General features: G+C 39.7%; 1 protein-coding gene across 1 annotated transcript in view; it reads left to right on the plus strand.

Annotated features, from left to right (window-relative positions):
- The first annotated feature begins 5,891 nt into the window (after nt 1-5,891).
- The window catches only part of scin (scinderin), a 117,069-nt gene continuing 101,594 nt past the window's right edge, over nt 5,892-21,366 (plus strand). The window contains exons 1-3 of the mRNA XM_048556190.2: nt 5,892-6,293; nt 6,382-6,536; nt 15,409-15,570. Coding sequence (XP_048412147.1) covers nt 6,101-6,293; nt 6,382-6,536; nt 15,409-15,570 — 510 coding nt within the window. The 5' untranslated portion in view covers nt 5,892-6,100. The remainder of the gene's footprint in view (nt 6,294-6,381; nt 6,537-15,408; nt 15,571-21,366) is intronic.

The raw sequence follows: 21,366 nt of genomic DNA on the forward strand, positions 1-21,366 counted from the left end.
ACTCAAAGGCAAGGTTACCAAAACAGCTGCAGCTGTCAAAAACAAAGTCTTCCTATACCTTGATAAGGTTTTATTGGGTTCATTCCTCACTACATTTAGGAAGGATGTTAAGTCCTTAGAGAGGGTACAAAAGCAATTTACTTGAATGTACCAATCAAACAGGATTAGGCTGGAAAATTGGTGATTCTTTCACCTTGAAAAGAAAATGTTGAACCAAGTCTGATAGTTGTCAAATCCATTGCGCATTTTGATACAGTAGGTGAGGAATATTCTTCAAATGATCCTGTGACACAGTGGAAGGGTCCAGAAGTCCGAGGTTCAAGTCCCACCCCTCCATAACCAAGTCTGAACAGGCTGAATTTTAATGAATGGCCGGCAGCTTGAAGTTACAGATTTAAGATGAGTGATAAAAGAACCGTGGGTGACATGAATTGTTAACATTTTGAATGCATTGCCAGAAAGGTTAGTGAAAGCAGGTTCAATAGCTAATCAAAAGGGAAGTGATAAGTTATGAGAAGAAAAGAAGTACGCCAGAACTAGCAATGGAACAAATTTGACAGTTCTTTCAAAGTGTAAATTTAGACGTAACTAGTTAAATGGCCTCCTTCAATGCTGCATTATTTTATGATTCAATGTTTCGTAAGGAATAAAAATCGATAATTCAATGTTTAATTTCACTGAAAAACAGACAAAATAAGGGTTAAAGTAAAGCATAGAGATGTTCATAATAAATGTCAAAGACAGACTATATAAGAAAACAAGGCAGAATAAAGGGTCCTGGGTAAAATTTAAAAAAATGAACCAAAGATGGACAAAAATAAAGTATGAGTGGAGATTCTGGAAGACATAAAAGGAATCCAAAAATCTTTTGGAATGTAAAGTTAGTTAAAGGAAGCACTGGGCAACTTAAGGCACCAAAAGGAATTTTGTGGAGGCAGAGGGAATGATTGAAGCAATGCTCTTCGGAAGGGAAGATGAGGTTAATTTCAAAGTGAAGGAAAAGTAGCAAAGATATTGGACTGGAAGATAAAAACGGATTGAAACAATGTCATAGATATATTCACAGCACTCAAGGATAACGGATTACCCAGTACTTATTGGATGTATTTTAGGTTGATCAAGACAAACTAGAAATATAGAAACCCTGATCATAACTATTCCATTTCCTTTGGGCATGGGATTGATGTCAGAAAACTGGAGTTTTGCAAATATCAAACCATGTCTAACAATCTGGTAACAATGAGTTTAAAGTTTGCGAAGAGAAAACTGCTACTAAGGATGAAAGTAATTCTGACTGGGAGACTCATTGATTAATAAGAGTCAATTAGTGTAGATTTCTTAAAGACAAATCATGTCTGATTGGCCTGACTGAGCACTGAGATAATGTAGCAGGGAGGAATTAAGAAGGTTAGTGCAGTAGGTATTATATATACTGACCTTCAAAAAACGTATTTGTAAATCAGTTCCACATGAAATTAATGAGACATTAGACTGTAATTGGCTTATGGATGTCATGCAGTGTGTAAAGAATAGAAGTATGTAGTTGAGTGCTTGACTCTTCGTAAGGAAGTATGAGGATCATTGTTTTTCTTGCTATGGGTACATAAGCTGAATGATGGTAAGGGGACTACAGATTTAATGTCAATGAGTGAAATTAAGTGTGACAATGTAGTAAATAGTGATCAGCATAATAGCAGCCATCAGGGAGATGTGGCAGTCTGGTGAAACAGGCAGAGACAATTTCATGTGTATCAGTGTGCAATTATGCGGCTGAGAGGAACAACATGTACCGGCAATAGAATCAAAATAGTATTAATTCAGGCTTATGACTTTTCAACAGGTAATGAAAAGTTAACTCTATTTTCCTTCTTTTCAGCAGACTTGCTAACTTGCATTTTCCAAATTTGTTGTAGGTGCCCCAACGTCCAGTGTACTTCATGCATACAAAATAAATGGTATTACAAAGAGGGCAACACACAGTAGAAGGACCTATGGCTGATTTTCCAAATCTTTGAAGGTAGCAGATAAGTTGGTAAGATGGTTAAGAGGTGTTTGGAATAGACAACTTCGTAAATATTGAATTCAAAGCCAAGGAAGTCATGGAAATTTTTTCCAAATCATTGTTTCAGCCTCAGTTGGAATACTGCATATTATTCAGAGCAACTGAGTTTAGGAGGGGTTTCAATCCTTTAGAAAGTGCGCACAGGAGTTTTATCAGTATGTCACATGGAATCTGGAAGTATTTTCTGAGGTTGTGATGGACAAAGATTCAATTGAGGCATTCAAAGCAAATTGGATTATTACCTGAAGCTAAAACAAAAAAAAGGCCTTCACAGAAATGGTCAGTGAGTGGGCGAACCGTAATGCGCTTCCAGAGAGCGAGCAAGGACACAAAAAGGCAATTAACTCCCTTCTGTAACTGCTGCAACATTCAATGATCCTGTATTTTGATACATTTATGGAATTAATATGTCTTATTATGTTGAAATGAATGGACTTCACTTTCTTCTATTAATTATACAAAGCATACATTGATAATATAAATAGGCACAGTGCGAAAGGGGAAATGGTGGTGATATTTCTTAATCCCTCCTATTTATTGATGAGAAAATATTAATGTACTATAATCCTGTATTTTTCTAAATAGAAATACATTGAGGTGATCTTTCACACTTTCCATAACAGTAATAAGATCATAACAGGAATTAATTGTACTTCTCTATTACTGATAAACATCGGCTTTTCTTCCTCATTCTCATGGCTATGAGGAAATAACCTTCTCTGCATTCCACTTTGTCAGATCAGTTCTTTTATCCTCGTGATCTTGCTTCAAGTTTGTGTTGGAGAACTAACATTAACCTACTATTATTGGGTCATCATCAGTTCTGGGTCCTAGCATCTTGAAGTCATCTGTGTGCATAACTACAGCCATTGAATTTGCACCTGTTCAGATGCCAACTTCCTGAGCTAACATTCATTTGTTCTGGCTAAATCTCCACTCCTCATGCCAATTAGAACAATTGGTCATACCTCTGTTCAAACTTTATTAATCTCATTTTCACTGTTCGCCTTGTGGATCCTCACCTGTACACTCAATAAGGTTCCTGATGGGCAGCTCAAATAAAAATACAAGTCTGTAGCATGGTTTGTAAGATGTGAATTGCAGAATGTCTAAAGGGTCAGTTTTGCTTCATAGAGCAATTAGAGTATTGTTTTACTTGACACCATATCATGTAATTTGTGTGTGATGTTATCTGTATCAAATTTGGGAAAATTATATGGAATCGATTTGACAGAAGTTTGTCTAATCTTTCCACAGAAAACCAGGAGAAGGTTAAGCAATCTGTGAAAACTACATAAATTTGAAAAATTCATTAAAAATCCTCTTGCCATCTTTACAGAAATGTTCCTTTGTACATTTCTAAGAATTATCAAGCATTCAAAGTGACTGAGCATGTACATAACAGTTTATGTTCTGTCTGCATAACCCAAAATATGCAAATATGGTAAGGCTACTGAAATAGACATGCCAACAAATATTTATCAAGGAAGCCAGATCTCAGCTTAACATTTATCAGAGGTTTACCACCAGTTTTGGCTAAGGTGTGAAACATGTCTAAATTTATCTCAGCAAAACTGTTTTACATCAGAGATAATAGGAACTACAGATGCTGGAGAATCTGAGAGAACAAGTTGGAGAGCTGGATGAACACAGCAGGCCAAACAGCATCACTGGAGCAGGAAAGCTGACATTTCGGGCCGAGACCCTTCTCTCGACCCGAAACGTCAGCTTTCCTGCTTCTCTGATGCTGCTTGGCCTGCTGTGTTCATCCAGTTCTAAACTTTGTTAGACAAATTAGGCTTGTTTTCTCCAGAATTCAGAAGGTTAGGGGATGATCTGATCAAAGTTTTAAGATGTTACCAGGACAAGTCAGAATAGATAAACAATTTCCACTGATTAGAGATTTGATAAGTAGAGGGAATTGTCTAAAAATTAGGGCCAGACCACTCAGAAGAAATTTTAGGAAGCACTTCTACATATAAAGTGTGATAGATGTTTTGAATTCTCTTCCAAAAATGCAAATTGATGCAAGGTCAGTTGTAAATTTTAAATCTGTTTTGTAAAGGTATTAAGGGATGTCAGCAAAGGGAGCTTATAGAGTTAGGTTACTGATCAGCCATGATCTCACCGAATGGCAGAGTACATCTGAGGGCTGAATAGCCTAATCCTATTCCTATTTGCACCACTTCACTCCCTCAACGTCAGTAGAAGTGTGTATCATTTTCAAGATGTACTGCTCCTTAGATAGTATGTTCCAAAACTGTGTCTAGAAAGACAATGCAAATTACATGAGAACACCATCACCTGCAAGTTCCATTCCAAACCACTGGACATCCTGTCTTAGATTATATTGCCCTTCCTTTAGCGTTGTTAAGTCAAACTCCTGGAACTCCCTAACTAATGACATTGTGAAATATCACCACCATCTTCTCCAGGGCAATGAGGAATGGGCATTGAATGCACATCCAGCCAGCAAAAGCCACATCCTGTCAATGAATGGAAGAAAAAATGTTTGTAAAGCACCCATCAGCGCTATTCCAGCGAGGCAGGCACAACTAAAAACTAAACTAAAAACTGATCATGTGAGAGAAAAAAAATGAAGACGACTTTCAGTATCTATCGCTCACAGAAATAATTAAAATTACGGACACATCCTAGCTGAAGGTTCGCTTTCTGTAGCGTCCTAGGTCGTGCAGTATTTTTGCCTGTTACAATTCTTCAACAAGATGTGGTCACATCTATTCAAGCCTCGGCCTGTGTGGGGGGAGGGGACTGCACAACTAAGCTTGTCAATTTTGCTTGGAAATATCTCCAAACGTTTCAAATGATCTCTGACTCAGTTTGGAGACACTCAGCCTTTTTCTCCACCCGTTTAAAATAGAACTAATCAGTGCAAGCAGGCAATAAAAATTACAAATAAAACATTTTTATGTCATTATATGGCTACTCATATATGGTTAAATCATTTGTTAACCAGATCTGCGTTCGGAAATTGCCAAGGCGTTTCGCTATAGATCCGCTGCTTATATTCTGTAGGACTATATCTGAAGCAGCCATCCACTCTGCTCTACCTCACTCGGGAGACCCAGTGGAATATTGTCGTTATATCGACATTCATGCCCGTTACAAAGCTCGGATCCAGTTTGTTTCGTGTTTTGAGAAGGCAATTGGCATTTGTATGTGTTGTCGAAACATTAAGTTAGTTATGAAGCACCTTGAACAACATTGTTAACCTGACTTGATGTTACCCTGGGGCCACCAGTTGTCTATCCCGAGGGACTCAGGCAGACCCCCTCAGGGGACCTGTCACAGCTGCCAGCCTTGAGTGACAAGGGAACAGACTCTGGAGTTAGAGATAATAAAATTTGAAGCTGGATGAACACAGCAGGCCAAGCAGCATCTCAGGAGCACAAAAGCTGACGTTTCGGGCCTAGACCCTTCATCAGAGAGGGGGATGGGGTGAGGGTTCAGGAATAAATAGGGAGAGAGGGGGAGGCGGACCGAAGATGGAGTTATGCAGTTCTTTTCAGCTGAATGCCCAGAAAAAAGGTATTGGTGCAACAACGTCCTAAAATAGAGTTTATAAAGAGCGTACTGCACACAAACAAGTCAATCCGCCCAATTCATCTGTGTCCTTGTTTACTTTCCACACGAACCTGTTCCTCTCACCACCCTGACTGCATATTCTTCTCGGATCCGGAAAAAAAAGTGCCACAGGATTCGGGGTGGGGTGCTGGTAATCGTAGTTTCAGAAGAATTTGTCAAACTTGACTTCAATATTGGTGACTCAGACTGCATGTCGGGTACCAATCGCTTTCCACTGAGGATTCCTTAATAATCGTTGACAGTCTTATTTCCCAACAGTCCAGTTCCGTATTTCACAGGCTCTGACATCACTTGCTCTCACACGCCCCCTCGGTTCTTTTAAAAGTCAGTCTTGCAGAGTCGCTGAGCTTTGCAGCGAAGTTTTGTTTAGTTGGAGAAAGATTTCGAACGTTTTCGGCTCCTCGCCCAGCAGCCCCCCCCGGGAGAGAGAGAATGGTGCTGTACCACAAAGAGTTTGAAAATGCTGGGAAGCAGGAAGGGATCCAGGTCTGGAGAGTGGAGCGTTTGGAGCTATCGCCAGTCCCACAAAGTTTGCACGGCAGCTTCTATGTCGGGGATGCATACCTGGTACTGCAAACCAGAATGAGAGGGAACAATTTCACTTACAATCTGCATTACTGGTTAGGTGAGGCTGCGTTACAATGTATGGGGAAACTCAGGCTTGCTTACGAAATTCCACGACAATCATTTTAATGTGCTTTATTTCCCCGTAGGCAAAGAGTGCTCTCAGGATGAAAGTAGCGCCGCTGCGATTTTTACGGTGCAAATGGATGACTGTCTGGGAGGGAAACCCGTTCAGTACCGAGAGCTGCAAGATTACGAGTCCAATACTTTTCTTAGTTATTTCAAGGGCGGACTTAAATACAAGGTAAATAAAGTTTGAGGAGATTAGTCCCATCTACACTGGGCATTACCGCAGGACATTAATTTGTTTTGTTGTTCATCGTGTTTCAGCATGAATCATTTTGTGCTAAACTGCATGGAATCAGTTTGGTTATATGTTGCGCGCCATAAAATCATTTAAACAAAACATATAAGTCATGACAGAACAAGTTATGAATGGGCAGCTCATAATTGCTGTCAGTTGCATCAAGTTAGCTCAGCTGGGTAAAGTATTAATTTCCATTTCCTCCCATTACACCTAATTTTATTTCATACGTGTAGTCATTTTTCAAGCCTGTCAGGACAGTTACTTGATTCGTTATTTGTCAGTACATCAAACCTAAACATCTTCCTCTGTCATATCCATAGGTATTGTGATTTTATATGATAGAGTAATGAGTAATAAGAACAACGGAGAGCACAGACTTCAGAATCCATTTGTCTTTTAATAGTGCAACATAAACGTTTTATAGATAGAGGTTGTTATAATCCCAATTAGTATTGCAACTCAGAAATGAGAATTTGACCAGTTTATCTGAATTGAGAGGCTAATAGGCTAGTAACACATCAACATCTGTGTGTTGTTCTTCAGGAATGTTTCTGTTTAGCCTTGTGGACAGTCTCCAGTCAGTCTGATTGACTGTCTGCTAAAGAATCACTGGTCAGTGTCCTGGACATCCTTTTGTCAGTCTCTTGGGCTATGTCCAGTCAGTCTCCAGTACTCTAATGTTAGAGATAATGGGAACTGCAGATGCTGGAGAATCCAAGACAACAAAATGTGAGGCTGGATGAACACAGCAGGCCAAGCAGCATCTCAGGAGCACAAAAGCTGACGTTTCGGGCCTAGACCCTTCATCAGAGAGCTCTAATGTTGACTGTTGTTTCAATCTCATTCAACTCCTTTAGTAACTGATGAATTCAGGATCCCAACAAATCCTTCAATTTTCATAAAGGTGGAAGTGAAGAGTTTAAAATCGTCTCAGCATCTCCAAACAAACATGACTGGATAATGCATGGTAAAGAGATGGATGTCCATCTGATTATTTCCACTCCACATTCCAGGAACAAGATGAGCAAGGGCAAGAGATCGCACTGCTTCCTGACTGTTGATGAAGTAACTCAGCGTAGAATAGTGCACATAGTGTCTGCTCGGGGCAGCCATTTCTAGCCAGCTTTGTACATTAAGTTAGCATTTCTTTTCATTTAGCTTTAATACGATAAATTTTTTTAAAAAGCAATGTACACATTGAAAAAAGTATTTGGCAACCTTTGCCATGGATGAAAATAATTTATGTCGAAGTGCAGTAGTATGAATATCACTGCATTGCTAACAGGTAATTACTTAGCATGTATTGGGAGAAGGTAGTGTACCAGTAATGTCATTGGGCTAGTAATTTACAGGCACTAAACTAATTCCCCACAGCAATTGGTTGAGCCTAAATTAAATCAATAACAAATCTGCAACTGTCCCAATAATGGTGACCATTACAACTATCAGTGGTTGTTGTAAAAACCCATGAGGCTTACAAATGTCCATTATATGAGAAAACTGAATTTCATATTCAGACTGGCCTACATGTGACTCCAGGCACACAGCCGTGTGGTTGATTCTTATCTGTCCTCCAAAATGGCCTGACAAATTACATGCTTCAACGACATTCAGCAATGCGTAACAAATGCCAACAGACACCTACTTCCCATTAAAGAACATAAAACAAGTGTTGAAGCTATTGTCTGCTCTTCCTCTATTTAATTCTTTATAATTGAGTCCCTTTGGCGGTCTGTGATGACACTTATGAATACAACAAGATGTAATTAAATTTTTGTGCTTGCTATTTTAACCTTAAAATATTGAACAGAATGTATTAGTTACTAATTTGCAGTGCAGCAAAAAATTCAGAAAGCAAGTGATATGTTAGCCTCTAACATAAGAGGATTTGAATGCAGGAGCACTGAAATCTTGCTTCATTTTATAGAACACTTGTGCACAAGTCTGGTTCCTTATCTACAAAAGGATACACTTTTCAGTGGAAAGAGTAGTGTGATTATTCACCAGACTGATTCCTGGAATGGAGGGACTGACCTATGAAGAAAGATTGAGGCCAGTATTCTTTGGAGTTTAGAAGAATGAGAGCTGGTTTCAAAGAAATTTACAAAATTCTTAAATGAGTAGACAGAGTAGATGCAAACAATCTTCCCCTGGCAGAGGAGTCTAAAACTAAAGGATAAAGTCTCAAAGTAAAAATCAAACCATTTGGGACTGTGATGAGGAGGACCTTTTTCATTCAGAGTGTGGAATTTGGTGGTTAAAAACTCCGTAATTAATAAGTTCAAGAAAGACATTGATAGGTTTCTAGATGTTTTAATATTTACTCAAGGGATGTGGGCATCACTGTCTGGTCAGCATTTATTGTCTGTCCCTAGTTGCCCTTGAGAAGATGGTGGTGAGCTGCTGAATTGAATCATGCAGTCCGTGTGCTGTAAGTTGACCCACCATGTCTTTACGGAGGGACTTTCAGGATTTTGACCAACGACACTGAAAGAATAGTGATATATTTCCAAATCAGGAAGGTCAGTAGCTTGGAAGGGCATCAGCAGATGGGGGTATTCACATGTATCTGCTGTCCTTGTCCTTCTAGATGGAAGTTACTGGGAGTTTGCAAGATGCACTCGAAGGATCTTTGGTGAATTTCTACAGTGCATCTTGTAGACAGTAAACATTGCTACTGCAGAGTGTTGGTGGTGGAGTGAGTGTACACTTGTGGATGTGGTGCCAATCAAATAGGCTGCTGTTTCTTGGATCATGCCAAGGTGCTTGAGTTTTATTGGAGATGCAACCATCCAGGCAAGTGGGGTGTATTCAATCACATGTCTGACTTGTGTCTTGTGTCCTGCTCTTGTACCCATTGCCTTTAGGTGGTGAGTCCAGCTGAGTTTCTGGTCAATAGCCTCTTCCAGGATGTGGATAATATGGGATTCAGTGACGGTAGCACCATTGAATGTCATGGGTGGTGGTTTGATTTTGTCTAATTGGAGATGGTCTTTGACTGGCATATGTGGTACAATATTACTTGTCAGCCTAAGCATGGATATTGTCCAGATCTTGTTCCATTTGAACATGGACGAGTCATGAATAGCGATGAATACCATTCAATCATCAGCAAACATCCCCAAATTGGCTTTATACTGGAAGGATGATCATTGATAAAGCTGCTGAAGATGGTTGGGCAAAGTACACTACCCTGAGGTACTCCTGCAGAGATGTTCTGGAGCTGAGATGACTGATGTCCAACAACTACAACCTACAAGTTTTAGGTGGCTGAAGGTGTTCGACTGGGGAAGACAGTACGCAGAAGGTGGTCAGGGAGAGCGTGGAGCAGCTGTTGGTCATGAAGATGGTGGTCAGGGTGAGAAAGAGATAACTTTCACTGGGGTTTTGGTTGTGGGGTAGCAGTGAGCAGGCAGACTGCAAGAGGTTGGAAATCATAGATGTGGTAAATTGGACAGATTGTGACAAATTAACAGAGTAGCTTATTGGGGAATAAAGACACAATCCTCAGAATCTGTACTTCTTTCATAAGCAGTGCTATTAAAGTTCTAAATTTGTCCATTTAGCATATCTCTCCGTTATAATTGTCAGGGTTTTTGAGACTGGAAAATTGGGCCAAAAAAATAGTTTGTTGAAATGAAGGCTTGCAGTCTTCTTAAATTAATATCAATAGTATCAATTGACTGACCTCCTTAGACTGAATCAATTGCCTGTCTAACCTCAATTAAAGCTAGAAGTTGGTGGGTATAGAGCTGAAGAAACCTTTATAGCCAGGCTACCATTGACTGAGAAACAATGTATATCTGTGACAGAGATAGTAGGAACTGCCGATGCTGGAGAATCTGAGATAACAAGGTGTAGAGCTGGGTGAAAACAGCAGGCCATGCAGCATCAGATGAGCAGGAGAGCTAATGTTTCAGGTCCGGACTCTTTTTCTGAAGAAGGGTCTAGACCCAAAACGTCAGCTCTCCTGCTCCTCTGATGCTGCTTGGCCTGCTGTGTTCGTCCAGCTGTACATAATGTATATCTGTGTTGTGGTTAGTAGAGTGGTACGACTATACTCATGGTTTCTTATGGATGAATCTGGTCAGGGAGCTAGTTAATTTAACTATGGACCAACCAACATAAACTCCCTACTGTGTGCTAATATTGACGTGGAAATCATTACTAGGTGACTTGCAAAAGGCAGACAAAAACCTCGAATAGTAGGCAAAAACCAAATAATGAACACTGCTATCTGTCATCAAATGCAAAGGAGATATCTTATGAATGTCTTCACTCAATTCTTCCTCAGCTTCTCCGTGTGTATGTGTCCATTACGTACATTTTCCCTTTTCTAATGCATCTTCTGTCCCTGACAGCGCTAAAGTCAGTATGGTTGGTGGGAATAACACTTTTGGTGATGAAACATGCTTCAAAACACTGTAGCACCAAACTAATAGACACGTGCATTCTCTGGAATCCTGGTGGTGAATCCACCCAGTGGAATAGTTATGCCTAACATTCCTAAACAAGGTGCTGGTGATGACATTATTTATTTGTCAGAAATTTTGGTCAGCTGCCCCAACAAAGCTTGCAACAGGCTTCAACTGTTTTGCAATCAATTGAAAGCCTATCAACTATTGATGTAATCTGCAGTGATCCAGGATTTCCTGAGGATGTTACCAAGCATGGTAACGAAATGTCTGTGGAACAAAAAACCAGCTTAGCAAGCCAACCAGCCTCAACATAGAGATCAAAAGGTGCTACCACACAATGCAATAATTAAAAATTGCTTTGATAAATTTGATTGTAAATAACTTTGCACACAACTGAAGGCTGAACCAAGGGGCAAAATCCAAAGTGAAACTTTCACTGTCTGAAAAATTGATTGGCTAATCATTTATAACACCCTCAATGTGGACACCTTTCCATCCTAAGTCTGGGCCTGTCAGGATACTCATCAGCGAACCATCGCCAAGGTGAAAGAGGCCATAAAGCATAGAACAAATCGATACTCAGCATCAAAGTGTAGGCCTGATAGCTGATGTAGCATAAATCAGAGCATTGAAGAATAACATTTGCAATAGTGGCATAACTCTTCAGTGAGCCTCCGACGAAGCACTGGTATTATGTCCTGCTTTCTATTTATCTGGTTAGGTTTCCTTGGGTTGGTGATGTCATTTCCTGTTCTTTTTCTCAGGGGATGGTAGATTGGCTCCAAATCAATGTGTTTGTTGTTGGAGTTCCGGTTGGAATGCCATGCTTCTAGGAATTCTCGTGTGTCTCTCTGTTTGGCTTGTCCTAGGATGGATGTGTTGTCCCAATCAAAGTGGTGTCCTTCCTCATCTGCATGTAAGGATACGAGTGATAGTGGGTCATGTCGTTTTGTGGCTAGTTGATGTTCATGTATCCGGGTGGCTAGCTTTCTATTTCAGATAAATAGAAAGCGGGACGTAACACCAGTGCATCGTCGGAGGCTCACTGATGATGTTACCTAGAATGGTGACGAAACGTCTGAAAACGAACCTTCCAGCTCAGTGAGCAAACTCACATCCAGAACCTCAACCTGAGCTACAAATCTTCTCAAAACTCGCCGGCATAACTCTGTTATGGCAATGCCCCTAGATCTTGCTGGAGCGCAAAATAGTGGAGGAGTTTCAAACATGCTAATCACATTGCCCAGTTAATTGTACCTGAGTGGTATAAGTTTGTCCGCTTCACAAAAGTGCAGGTTCAAAGACATAAATTGCAATGCCAAGCTTTATGTTACCAATAAGATACTGTCTGGCTGCGGTGTAAATGTGCTTTAGTGAGAAATCCTGTAAGATCATGTGATAACAGAGCATTCAAAGCAGTTTTTGTGTGCAGTTACAGAACATAAGCCAATGATTATTATTAACTGGAGTAATATTTTAAAAGTAACGTAATTGTAAAGTAATTATGTGACCAGGGAATGCAAATTAATATGTAATAGATTATAACCTGTTCTGTTAAAAGTAAACTTTATTGCATGCTTATTTTACCACTTAATGATTCAAAGGTATCAAACAATCTCATAACAGCATCAAATAATACTTACTACTCAAGCAACCATTTGACCCATCATAGTTTTGGTGGCCAAGAAAGAGTGATGCTGCCTAATAATCCCTCTCAGATCTGTTACCTTGTAGATTACAGCATTAAAGTGTGTTTCCAAGTTTTTAAATTCCAGAATCCTACCAACCTCAGGGTGAAAATTTCATGTTTAATTCCCTCTGAACCCTCTACTGATTACTTTAAATCTCAATCTATTGATCTCCCTGCTAAGAACAAAAAATGCTTCCTATACACTTGATCAAGGTCTCTCATAATTTTATACAACTCAATTTAATCTGCTGTCAGCTTATTCTGTTTCATGGGGAAAAAAAGCTTTTGCTTATCCATTCTTTCCTCCAAGCTAAAATTTTCTTGCTTTTCAACATAATTGTAACCTCTTCTGTAATCTTTCTAAACTGAATACTCCCTTCCTGTCCTGTGATGATCAGAATGGAATATAGAACTCTAGCTGTGGTGCAACTAGCTTTGATTAAATTTTCGCATGAACACTTTGTTTTATGCTTTTGCTTTAGTCAATAAAAGAAAATTTTTTGTGTGTATCTTAAGTATCCTATTTACATGTCCTATTTCCAAGAAATCTATAGACCCCAAAATCCTTCTGCTTCTCTGCACTTTCAGCATTCTTCCAATTTATTCCCTTGTTTGTCTTCCCCAAAGGCATTACCTCACCTTTCTCTGACTGTATTCCATTTGCTTTTTCCTGCTCACTTGAAGAGTCCATTAGTAATGTCCTGCAGTCTACAGTTTCTTTGTTGCAGTCAATGACAGTCACTCATCAGAAGATGTTTTGCTCATCTCTCTTGCAAATATATCTAAATCATTGGTCCATGCCACAGACAGCAAGAGACCTAGCATGAGCCTTGAGTGATCCCACTGGAAGCAGCCATTCAAACAGTTGACTGTCACCTGTTTGCACTAATGAACCAACTCAGCGAGTGAACCAACCACAGCATCCACACTCCAAGCTACAGTTCTGCTGAAAAGCTTAAGTAGTGTTAATGTTTTGAGTCTAGAATGACACTTCTTTGGAACTAAAAGGTAGTGGGAAATGGTGGTTTTAAGCTTTTGACTGTGTAGGAGAGCAAGGAAATGGATTGTGAAAATGTTCACAGCAAAAGACAAAGGCAGTGATGAAAGCAGTAGGGAATGATAGCTATGTAAAATATGTGTAAATGTTAGCTGTGAGAAGAAGAAAATACATTTGCTCTGATGAGAGCAAAGCCTATTAGATACAAAGAAGACATGGCCAGAGTTGGGGATGTGTAAAAAGAAGGACAAAAGTCATAGGCTGAAGTTGAGGAACTCATTGCTGATTCCTAGAGATTGCAAAGTGCCTAAAAGGAGGATAAGGTATTGTTCATGCAGCTTGCATTGAGCTTCTTTGGTAAAATAGAACAGGCCAAAAATGAAAATGCTATCATGGGAGCAAGGCGGTTCATTGAAATGACAAGCAGTTGGAAGGTTGGAGCCACTGGAAGAAACAAATGATGGTATTCTGCAAAGCTGTTGCGCACTGCATTTGGCCATGCCACTGGAAAGGTGACTACATTGTGAACAGTGAATATAGGTGACTAGATTCCAGTAGATTGGAAAGAAGTACAAGTAAAATATTGCTTCTCTGGAAGGTTTGTTTGGGACCTTGGATGGTGATGAAGGAAGAGGAATGAGCAGGAGTTACATATTCGGAAATTGTATGGGAAGTTGCCATGGGAGATTGAGGAAGCGTTTGGAGTGGTTGACGAATGGACCAGGATATCGGGAGGGAGCAGTCCCTGCAGAATGCTGAAAAATGAAGGTTAGGAGGGGATGTGTTCCTCCTGATAGAGAAGTCAGAATTGTCAGAGGGTGCTCCTTTAAATGTGGAGACTAATGGCGTGGAAAGTGAGGACAAAGGGAGCGTTATCATTGCTCTGGGAGGGAGAGGAAGGGGTGTGGGCAGAAGTGCTGGAGGATGGGTTAGATAAGATTGAGGGTGTCAATGGGGAGGATCTTTGACTTGGACAAAGTGAGACAAGTTAAAGGAGAAGTTGTTCAAAAGCAGAAGATAATCTGTAAAACTTAGCATAGAAGCTTTTAATTTAACTTATTTAGGTCCTTTACATATTCCAAACTGAAGAGTTGGGGACTTCTCCAGTCAACCCTACTCAACTCTTTCCAGCACCCTGTATCTACTGCTCTACTGCCCATGTGTATTTATTGATCTTGTCAAAATATTTTGTATCTGTAACCAGTTTTCTTATAAACTGTTTACTGGACTATAACTTTCAAGTATTTAAGTATCTGTTGTCATTGTCTGATCAATGTTGAGTAAAGGTACATTGATGATTTAACATTCAGCAAGAGCAGGCAATTTTGTAACAACTTGGCAAATTTTGCATCAACAAAGCATAACTGCCTGAAGTGACATTGCAGTAACACTGTATCTTATTGGACTGCAAATTTCCACCAGGAGCAAACATGCTGGATTCTCCAGCATCAGCAGTTCCTACTGCCTCTGTTTCAGAAGAGCTGTTTGGTTCTCACTGTTCTGTGAGCAGAGGTTGGGTGATACATAACCAGACAGATATGAGTTGACATTTATGTAGAAACATTAAAAAAAATCACTTAATGCCTGTTGTTTTTAGTAAATTGTTTTCCTAAATGGGTTTCTTCTTAATGGCTTCTCATATTTGCATAGCCAATGACAAATAATAAAATAATTCTCTTTTGTTTGTTTCTTTTGCTACCTTAGGCCGGTGGTGTCGCTTCTGGTTTTACACACGTTGTTACAAATGACCTCTCTGCAAAGAGACTGCTGCATATTAAAGGCAGGCGGGTTGTCAGAGCGACAGAAGTTCCTTTCAGCTGGGCCAGCTTTAATAAAGGAGATTGTTTCATTATAGATTTGGGGAAGGTAAGTTGAGAGGAAACCTTGCTTCATAATACAATTCACAAAAATGTCATCTAGTCTACTTAATGTCTTTCATCTCTGCTGTATCTTTCACTTCGTTTACTGTTGCTAAATGGAGGATTAAACAGACGGACGGACCTATCCCCTCCCTACCTCCCCACCTATAGTCTCCTCTCCACCTATCTTCTCCTCTATCCATCTTCACCCACCTCCCCCTCTCTCCCTATTTATTCCAGAACCCTCACCCCAACCCCCTCTCTGATGAAGGGTCTAGGCCCGAAACGTCAGCTTTTGTGCTCCTGAGATGCTGCTGGGCCTGCTGTGTTCATCCAGCTTCACATTTTATTATCTCAGATTCTCCAGCATTTGCAATTCCCATTATCTCGATACAACAGTGCTGGAGATTGACTACTTACCATATCTGAGCACTAGCTTCTGAGTGTGATTTTTTGACATTGCTCAATGCCATTATTTTACTCAGAATGAACTATAAGACAACATATTCTTGAAGTAAAACATAATCCCAAGAAAGCTGAATGCAATTTGTCTGGAAAAAAATAAAGATAATATAGTAGTTGACAATGCAGCAGTGCACTTTCACAATTCAATATATGTAGAATTACACTTAGGAAACAAAAATAGAATGTTAAGTATCACACATGATGCATTCTACCGTAGTTTGCTATTTTGTGGTTTTTAATTTTGAAAACAGTCCTTTTGTTGTAAATGTAATCTCCTCATCTCTCTACTATGTGTTTTTTGAGTTTTATCTGATTGGCTACCAGGAATAAATTTTGGGGTGAGGTGAAGAAAGTATTTCTGTCAGCCGGACATGTAAAGGAAACACAGTGCTACTAAAATTATCATGTTTTCAGTCTTGGGCAAAGTCCGCTCTGACCTCAAATGATCAATTGTTCTATCGTTCTCCATTTCCTTTTCACATTGCAGTAAGTTAGTAGGAAGGTAGTTTTGTGTTTTGAGTGATGTGCTAGGTATCTTGTTATAATAGCAAACAATACCATATTTACAGATATAACAATTAGATTTTGTCTTACTCACAGACTGAAGCCTCAGACTTAAAACTAAAACAAATATGTAAACAATATAAAGGTTGGCCGTCTGCTTGTTGTTAAAATCAGAAGATCACAATAGTCACCATCATGAATAGATACCATCATGAATAGAGCTAGCTCAACATATAAATGACTATCCAAAATCCAACATCCAGGTTGCAAAAGGAAAACACAGACTTTGGGTGGTTCATGAAAATGAACTTTGATCTAGACAATTACGGTAATTTCATGAATCATAAGGGCAAATCTAAAATCATTTTGACCTTCATTTTAGTCTCATATTGGAATCATGCTCTTCATTTTTTTTAATCTCACGTATCAATTTTGTGGCAGACATTGGATTTTTAGGGAAGTGGCAATCTCGCTCAACTTGCCACCTTGGCCCTATGTTTTTTTTTCCATGAGGAAAAGGAACTTTGCATTTCTGAGAGAAGATTCTACACAGGGCTTCCTCAGAAATGGGGAGCTGTACTCCCATTCTGACAGTCCATTTCACACCAATTGGCTGTGGCTGACATTTATAGATCCCAGCCACATAAGGAAATGTGGTGTCAGTCTACTGGGAGGGTAGTCAGCTGGGAATGACAACTATATGGAGAAGGGGTAGTGTGCCAAGAGTAGGGTGCAAGATGGTTAGGGGGAAGGGTAAGTAGGATGCTAGTTGGTAAAGTGTCAAGCAGGTAGGATCAAATGGCTAGGGTGCCAGAGTTCAAAATGGCAAGCTAAGTGATGTCGTATAAATAAGGCTAGGCCAGGCTTAGTGGGCAACTGGGAGGGGGATGCTGTGTCCAGTACAGTTCAGTGGTAGGGGTTACATCCATTGGGTAAGGTTGGGTTGAGTCAATCTGGGGCATTAGTGCCGGGTCATGTCAAGCCCAGAAGGGGGTGAGCTTCAAGTCCAGTCCAGCAGGGATGGGGGGAATGGGGAGGATTAGGTCCCTGGTTAGTGTTGGGACCAGGTCTTGGGGTTGTAAGAGGTTTGGAGGTGTATGAGGTGTGCATGAGTTATTACTGTTGAATTGTTACTCAGGTGTTAAACTGTTTATTTATTTGTTTAAATTTTCCTGAGTAATTGTTTATTTAATTTCTCCGGAATCCTCCAGAGTCTCAAATTTAAGTGGAAAGTTTCAGAGAGATCCAGACATATAGCAGAAAATTCTAATTTCCAGGCAATTTCTTTGGAATGTGTTATGATGGGGATACTGCTGAGACCCCATGTTCAACTCACATGTACGCTGGAATAATGACTGTCTGGCTAGTGGAAAATCTAGGCCGTGATGTGTCCTGCATGTGATGGTCCAATATTAGTGATCATCTGCTGTATTAGAGCATAGTGTAAATTTCTTCTGCTAAAATTGTTATGTAACGTAACTATGCTACTCCAGAGACTGCACTGTGATGATGTGAGCACTGAAAAAAAAATAGGCATGATATAATTGTGACTAAGTATTAGTTTGATTCAGTTGATAACTGTAATTTTCTGACTGAGATGTAATACGTTATGCTTCCTAAATTAAGCAAATAATTCAGAATGATGTTTTAATACCAGAGGCTGCATTTACATTGGTTTCATACTTTTTATGAAATGTTGAATTCGAGTCTTGTCTGTCTGCTCAGGTAGACATAACAGATACCATGACATATTTCAAAGGAAATGTAGACTTCTTCTGTTGCCCTGCCAACAATTCCACACTAAATCATTACTACTGAAAACAAACCAATTGGCAATGTGCCTCATTTACTGAGAAATGCTCACCTTACTTCCCTAAATTACAGGATTGCAATTTCAGAATCAACTATTTGGATGTGTGATCATTTGGGATATCTTGGGGACATGACAAGAAACTATAGGCTGGACTATAAACTGCAGTTTCTTAGGCAATGAAAATCGATACAGATGGGAAACCACTTAGCCACTCCCAATCTGGTCACAAGTTGTAGCCCCTTAGAAAAGTATGACCCCTTTCTTTAGTTTATTAGCTAGTAATGTTTTAAATAGCAGATACACATCGGCTTTAAAAAAAATAAGGTTACAGTCCCAGCACAGAGCTTTGTCTATCAATATGGTGGTCAAGATGCAAGTTTTCCCCAATGGAAATTTCTCCTAAATTAGCATCTCTCATTTGGGACTGAGGTTGACATATGCTGAAATGAAATATGAAGAGAAAAGTCCAATCAAATTGGTAAATGCCATTCAATTCTATCTACTTTAAACAAATGAAGAAATCCAGGACTTTAAAATATCATAGTCCTGCTAGACCTAATGCCCGTTGGACACTTTTGGACTCTTCATGGTTTTAGGGAGATGAAGTGGATAGTTATTTTTATAGTGAACAACCCAGCCTTTACTGAAATAATTGATTCAGCATTCACATTCACTGTACCAGATACAATCCAACGCATTCGATTGCAGGGCACATTTGGTTACGCGTGCATTTCATATCTAACACGATCATTTATAAATGATATGCTGAATAAACTTCTTTTGAACAATCTTCATTGTTCTCACATAGATGGTCAAAAAAACCTATTTTTAAAGTATTTAGTCTTGTCACAATGGTGAATCAGTCATTTACAGGAGTAAAACCAGAATGATTGCAGCTTGTATGCAAACCACAGCCATGTAAAATGCAAGCTGTGCATGTTAACCGTGCAACAGAAACAAAACTGAAGCATGGAATTTACTTCAGTATAGGAGTCATGAAAGTTAGCGCTGAGGCAGATGGAAAACACTTCAGATGGTAGTGGTGAGGTCAGCTAGGTGGACCTCACTGAATAGGAGCTCCTGTTTGGGGTGTTAGTTTGGTCCACTCAAGGAGAGTGTCAGTGGGTCACATCTGTATGATTCTAGGGGGTTCTGTTTACTCTGATAGCTGGCTCTGAGGAAGCTGGATCGGTGTCGAGGACTCTCCATGTGTAAATAAAGGGTGACTTGGTGAAGGGATACTGTCCTCTGCAGAGTTACTTCACAGATCTCAGAAACAAGCTTCAAATACACAAGCTCCAACAATGGCTGGTATGAGCAAGTGGAATCCTAATTCAAAGACTTCATTTGACCAAGGTCAGAAAGGAATGTCCCAGTGGCTCACAGTGGCTTGACAGTGGTGGCAGGGGAGGGATGCTGGGGACAGCCTCATGTAGGGAAGAAAGTGGAAAATGCAGGCCATGGGCCGGAAGGCCTAAACAGCCCTTGTAGGCTGACTGTTTATGTGGAAAATTAAGATGCTGTTTAACTGACCTGTTGAACATTTTTTTTCACCTTTTCCTTTCCCTTTCTTCTCCTCAATTCTGTTACCATCCCTCCCATTTACAGGCAGGGTAGTATGGGAAGATTCAGCTCTCAGCTGAGTACTGCATTACATAAACCTGAAAATTTCAATACCTTGTCATTCTTATGACAGACCTGATGCAATAAGCAGTCATAATCCTTATAATTTTCATCAAATATAAAGTGAAAATGACTCTAAATGTCAGCAGCCCAAGCAGGGACTTATAATCTTTTTAAAAAAGTTATCATTTTCTGAGTAAAACCCAATAGCGTTGTAACTCCTACCTTTTTTTAATGCTTAATGTTGCCTTTGATGCAGGATTCTTTAATTGAAGCATTCAAAAACTAACTGTTGTTTCAAATAACAGCAAACTTTATGCCAACTTACCCAAACCACAAAAAAAGGGAACAAGGATAGTCTCCCTCTCCTTTTTAACAAAAGTTCTTTTAATGTATTCAAAGAAACCACTTCTACACTTTCTCAATGGGATGCCATTCATTCTGATCATGTTTGATTTCGTGCAATAGTTTAAAACCAGTGATAATGAATGGGTACACAATTTTACATTGCTCTCAATTTTCTATTTGCATTGAAGTCGATGGAGTTAAAAGGTGAGGAATAATGTTAAACAAGTTGATTGCTCATTTCTACTGACATACACTATCACACAAAATCAATATCTACCCCACTGGCTGAGAAAAATACAGGTTTGTTGCACAATTTTTAAGACATAATTCTTTGGCCCATGGAATTCTGATACTGTATAAATTGTTCTGGCAAATGTCAAGTCTATTTGTTGTAATTTTGTTTGGTGGGTACTTCTGAGCATAAACCATCACCATCTCTGGCTATGCTCTGCCTCACGGTAAGACACATTGAGTAGAGGTGGTGGCACACTGTGGTATACAGTTGGGAGGGAGTTGCCCTCAGAGTCCTTAGCATTGACAGTGGATCTCCTGAAGTCTCATGGTGTCAGGTCAAAAATGGGCAAGGAAATCTTCTGCTGATTGCCATGTTCTGCCTCCTTGTCAGCTGATGGATCTGTGGCAGGCTGAGCACCCCTAGAAGGAAGCACTGCAGGCAACAAGAGCACAGAATGTACTCTAAGTGGGGGATTTCAATGTCAAAAACCAAGACCAGGCTGGCATTACCTCTATTGACTGAGCTGGTTAAGGTCTAAAGTACATAGCTGCTGTATTGAATCTGCAGCAGGTAGTGATGGAACCTAATGATAGAGAAAAAATATATTTGACCTTGTCGTCATCAATCTGCTTGCCATAGATGAACCTGTCCATGATTGTATGAGTAAGATTGTCCACCACACAAGAGACCTATCTTCATATTGAGAATACCCTCTCTCAAGTTGTGTAGCATTACCATTGTGCTGCAACAGATAGACTTCAGACAGACCTAAGAACTCAAATTGGACATCCAAGAGGCACTGTGAGCTATCGGCA

Source organism: Stegostoma tigrinum, chromosome 2, assembly GCF_030684315.1.
Source record: "Stegostoma tigrinum isolate sSteTig4 chromosome 2, sSteTig4.hap1, whole genome shotgun sequence".
NCBI classification, from domain to species: domain Eukaryota; kingdom Metazoa; phylum Chordata; class Chondrichthyes; order Orectolobiformes; family Stegostomatidae; genus Stegostoma; species Stegostoma tigrinum.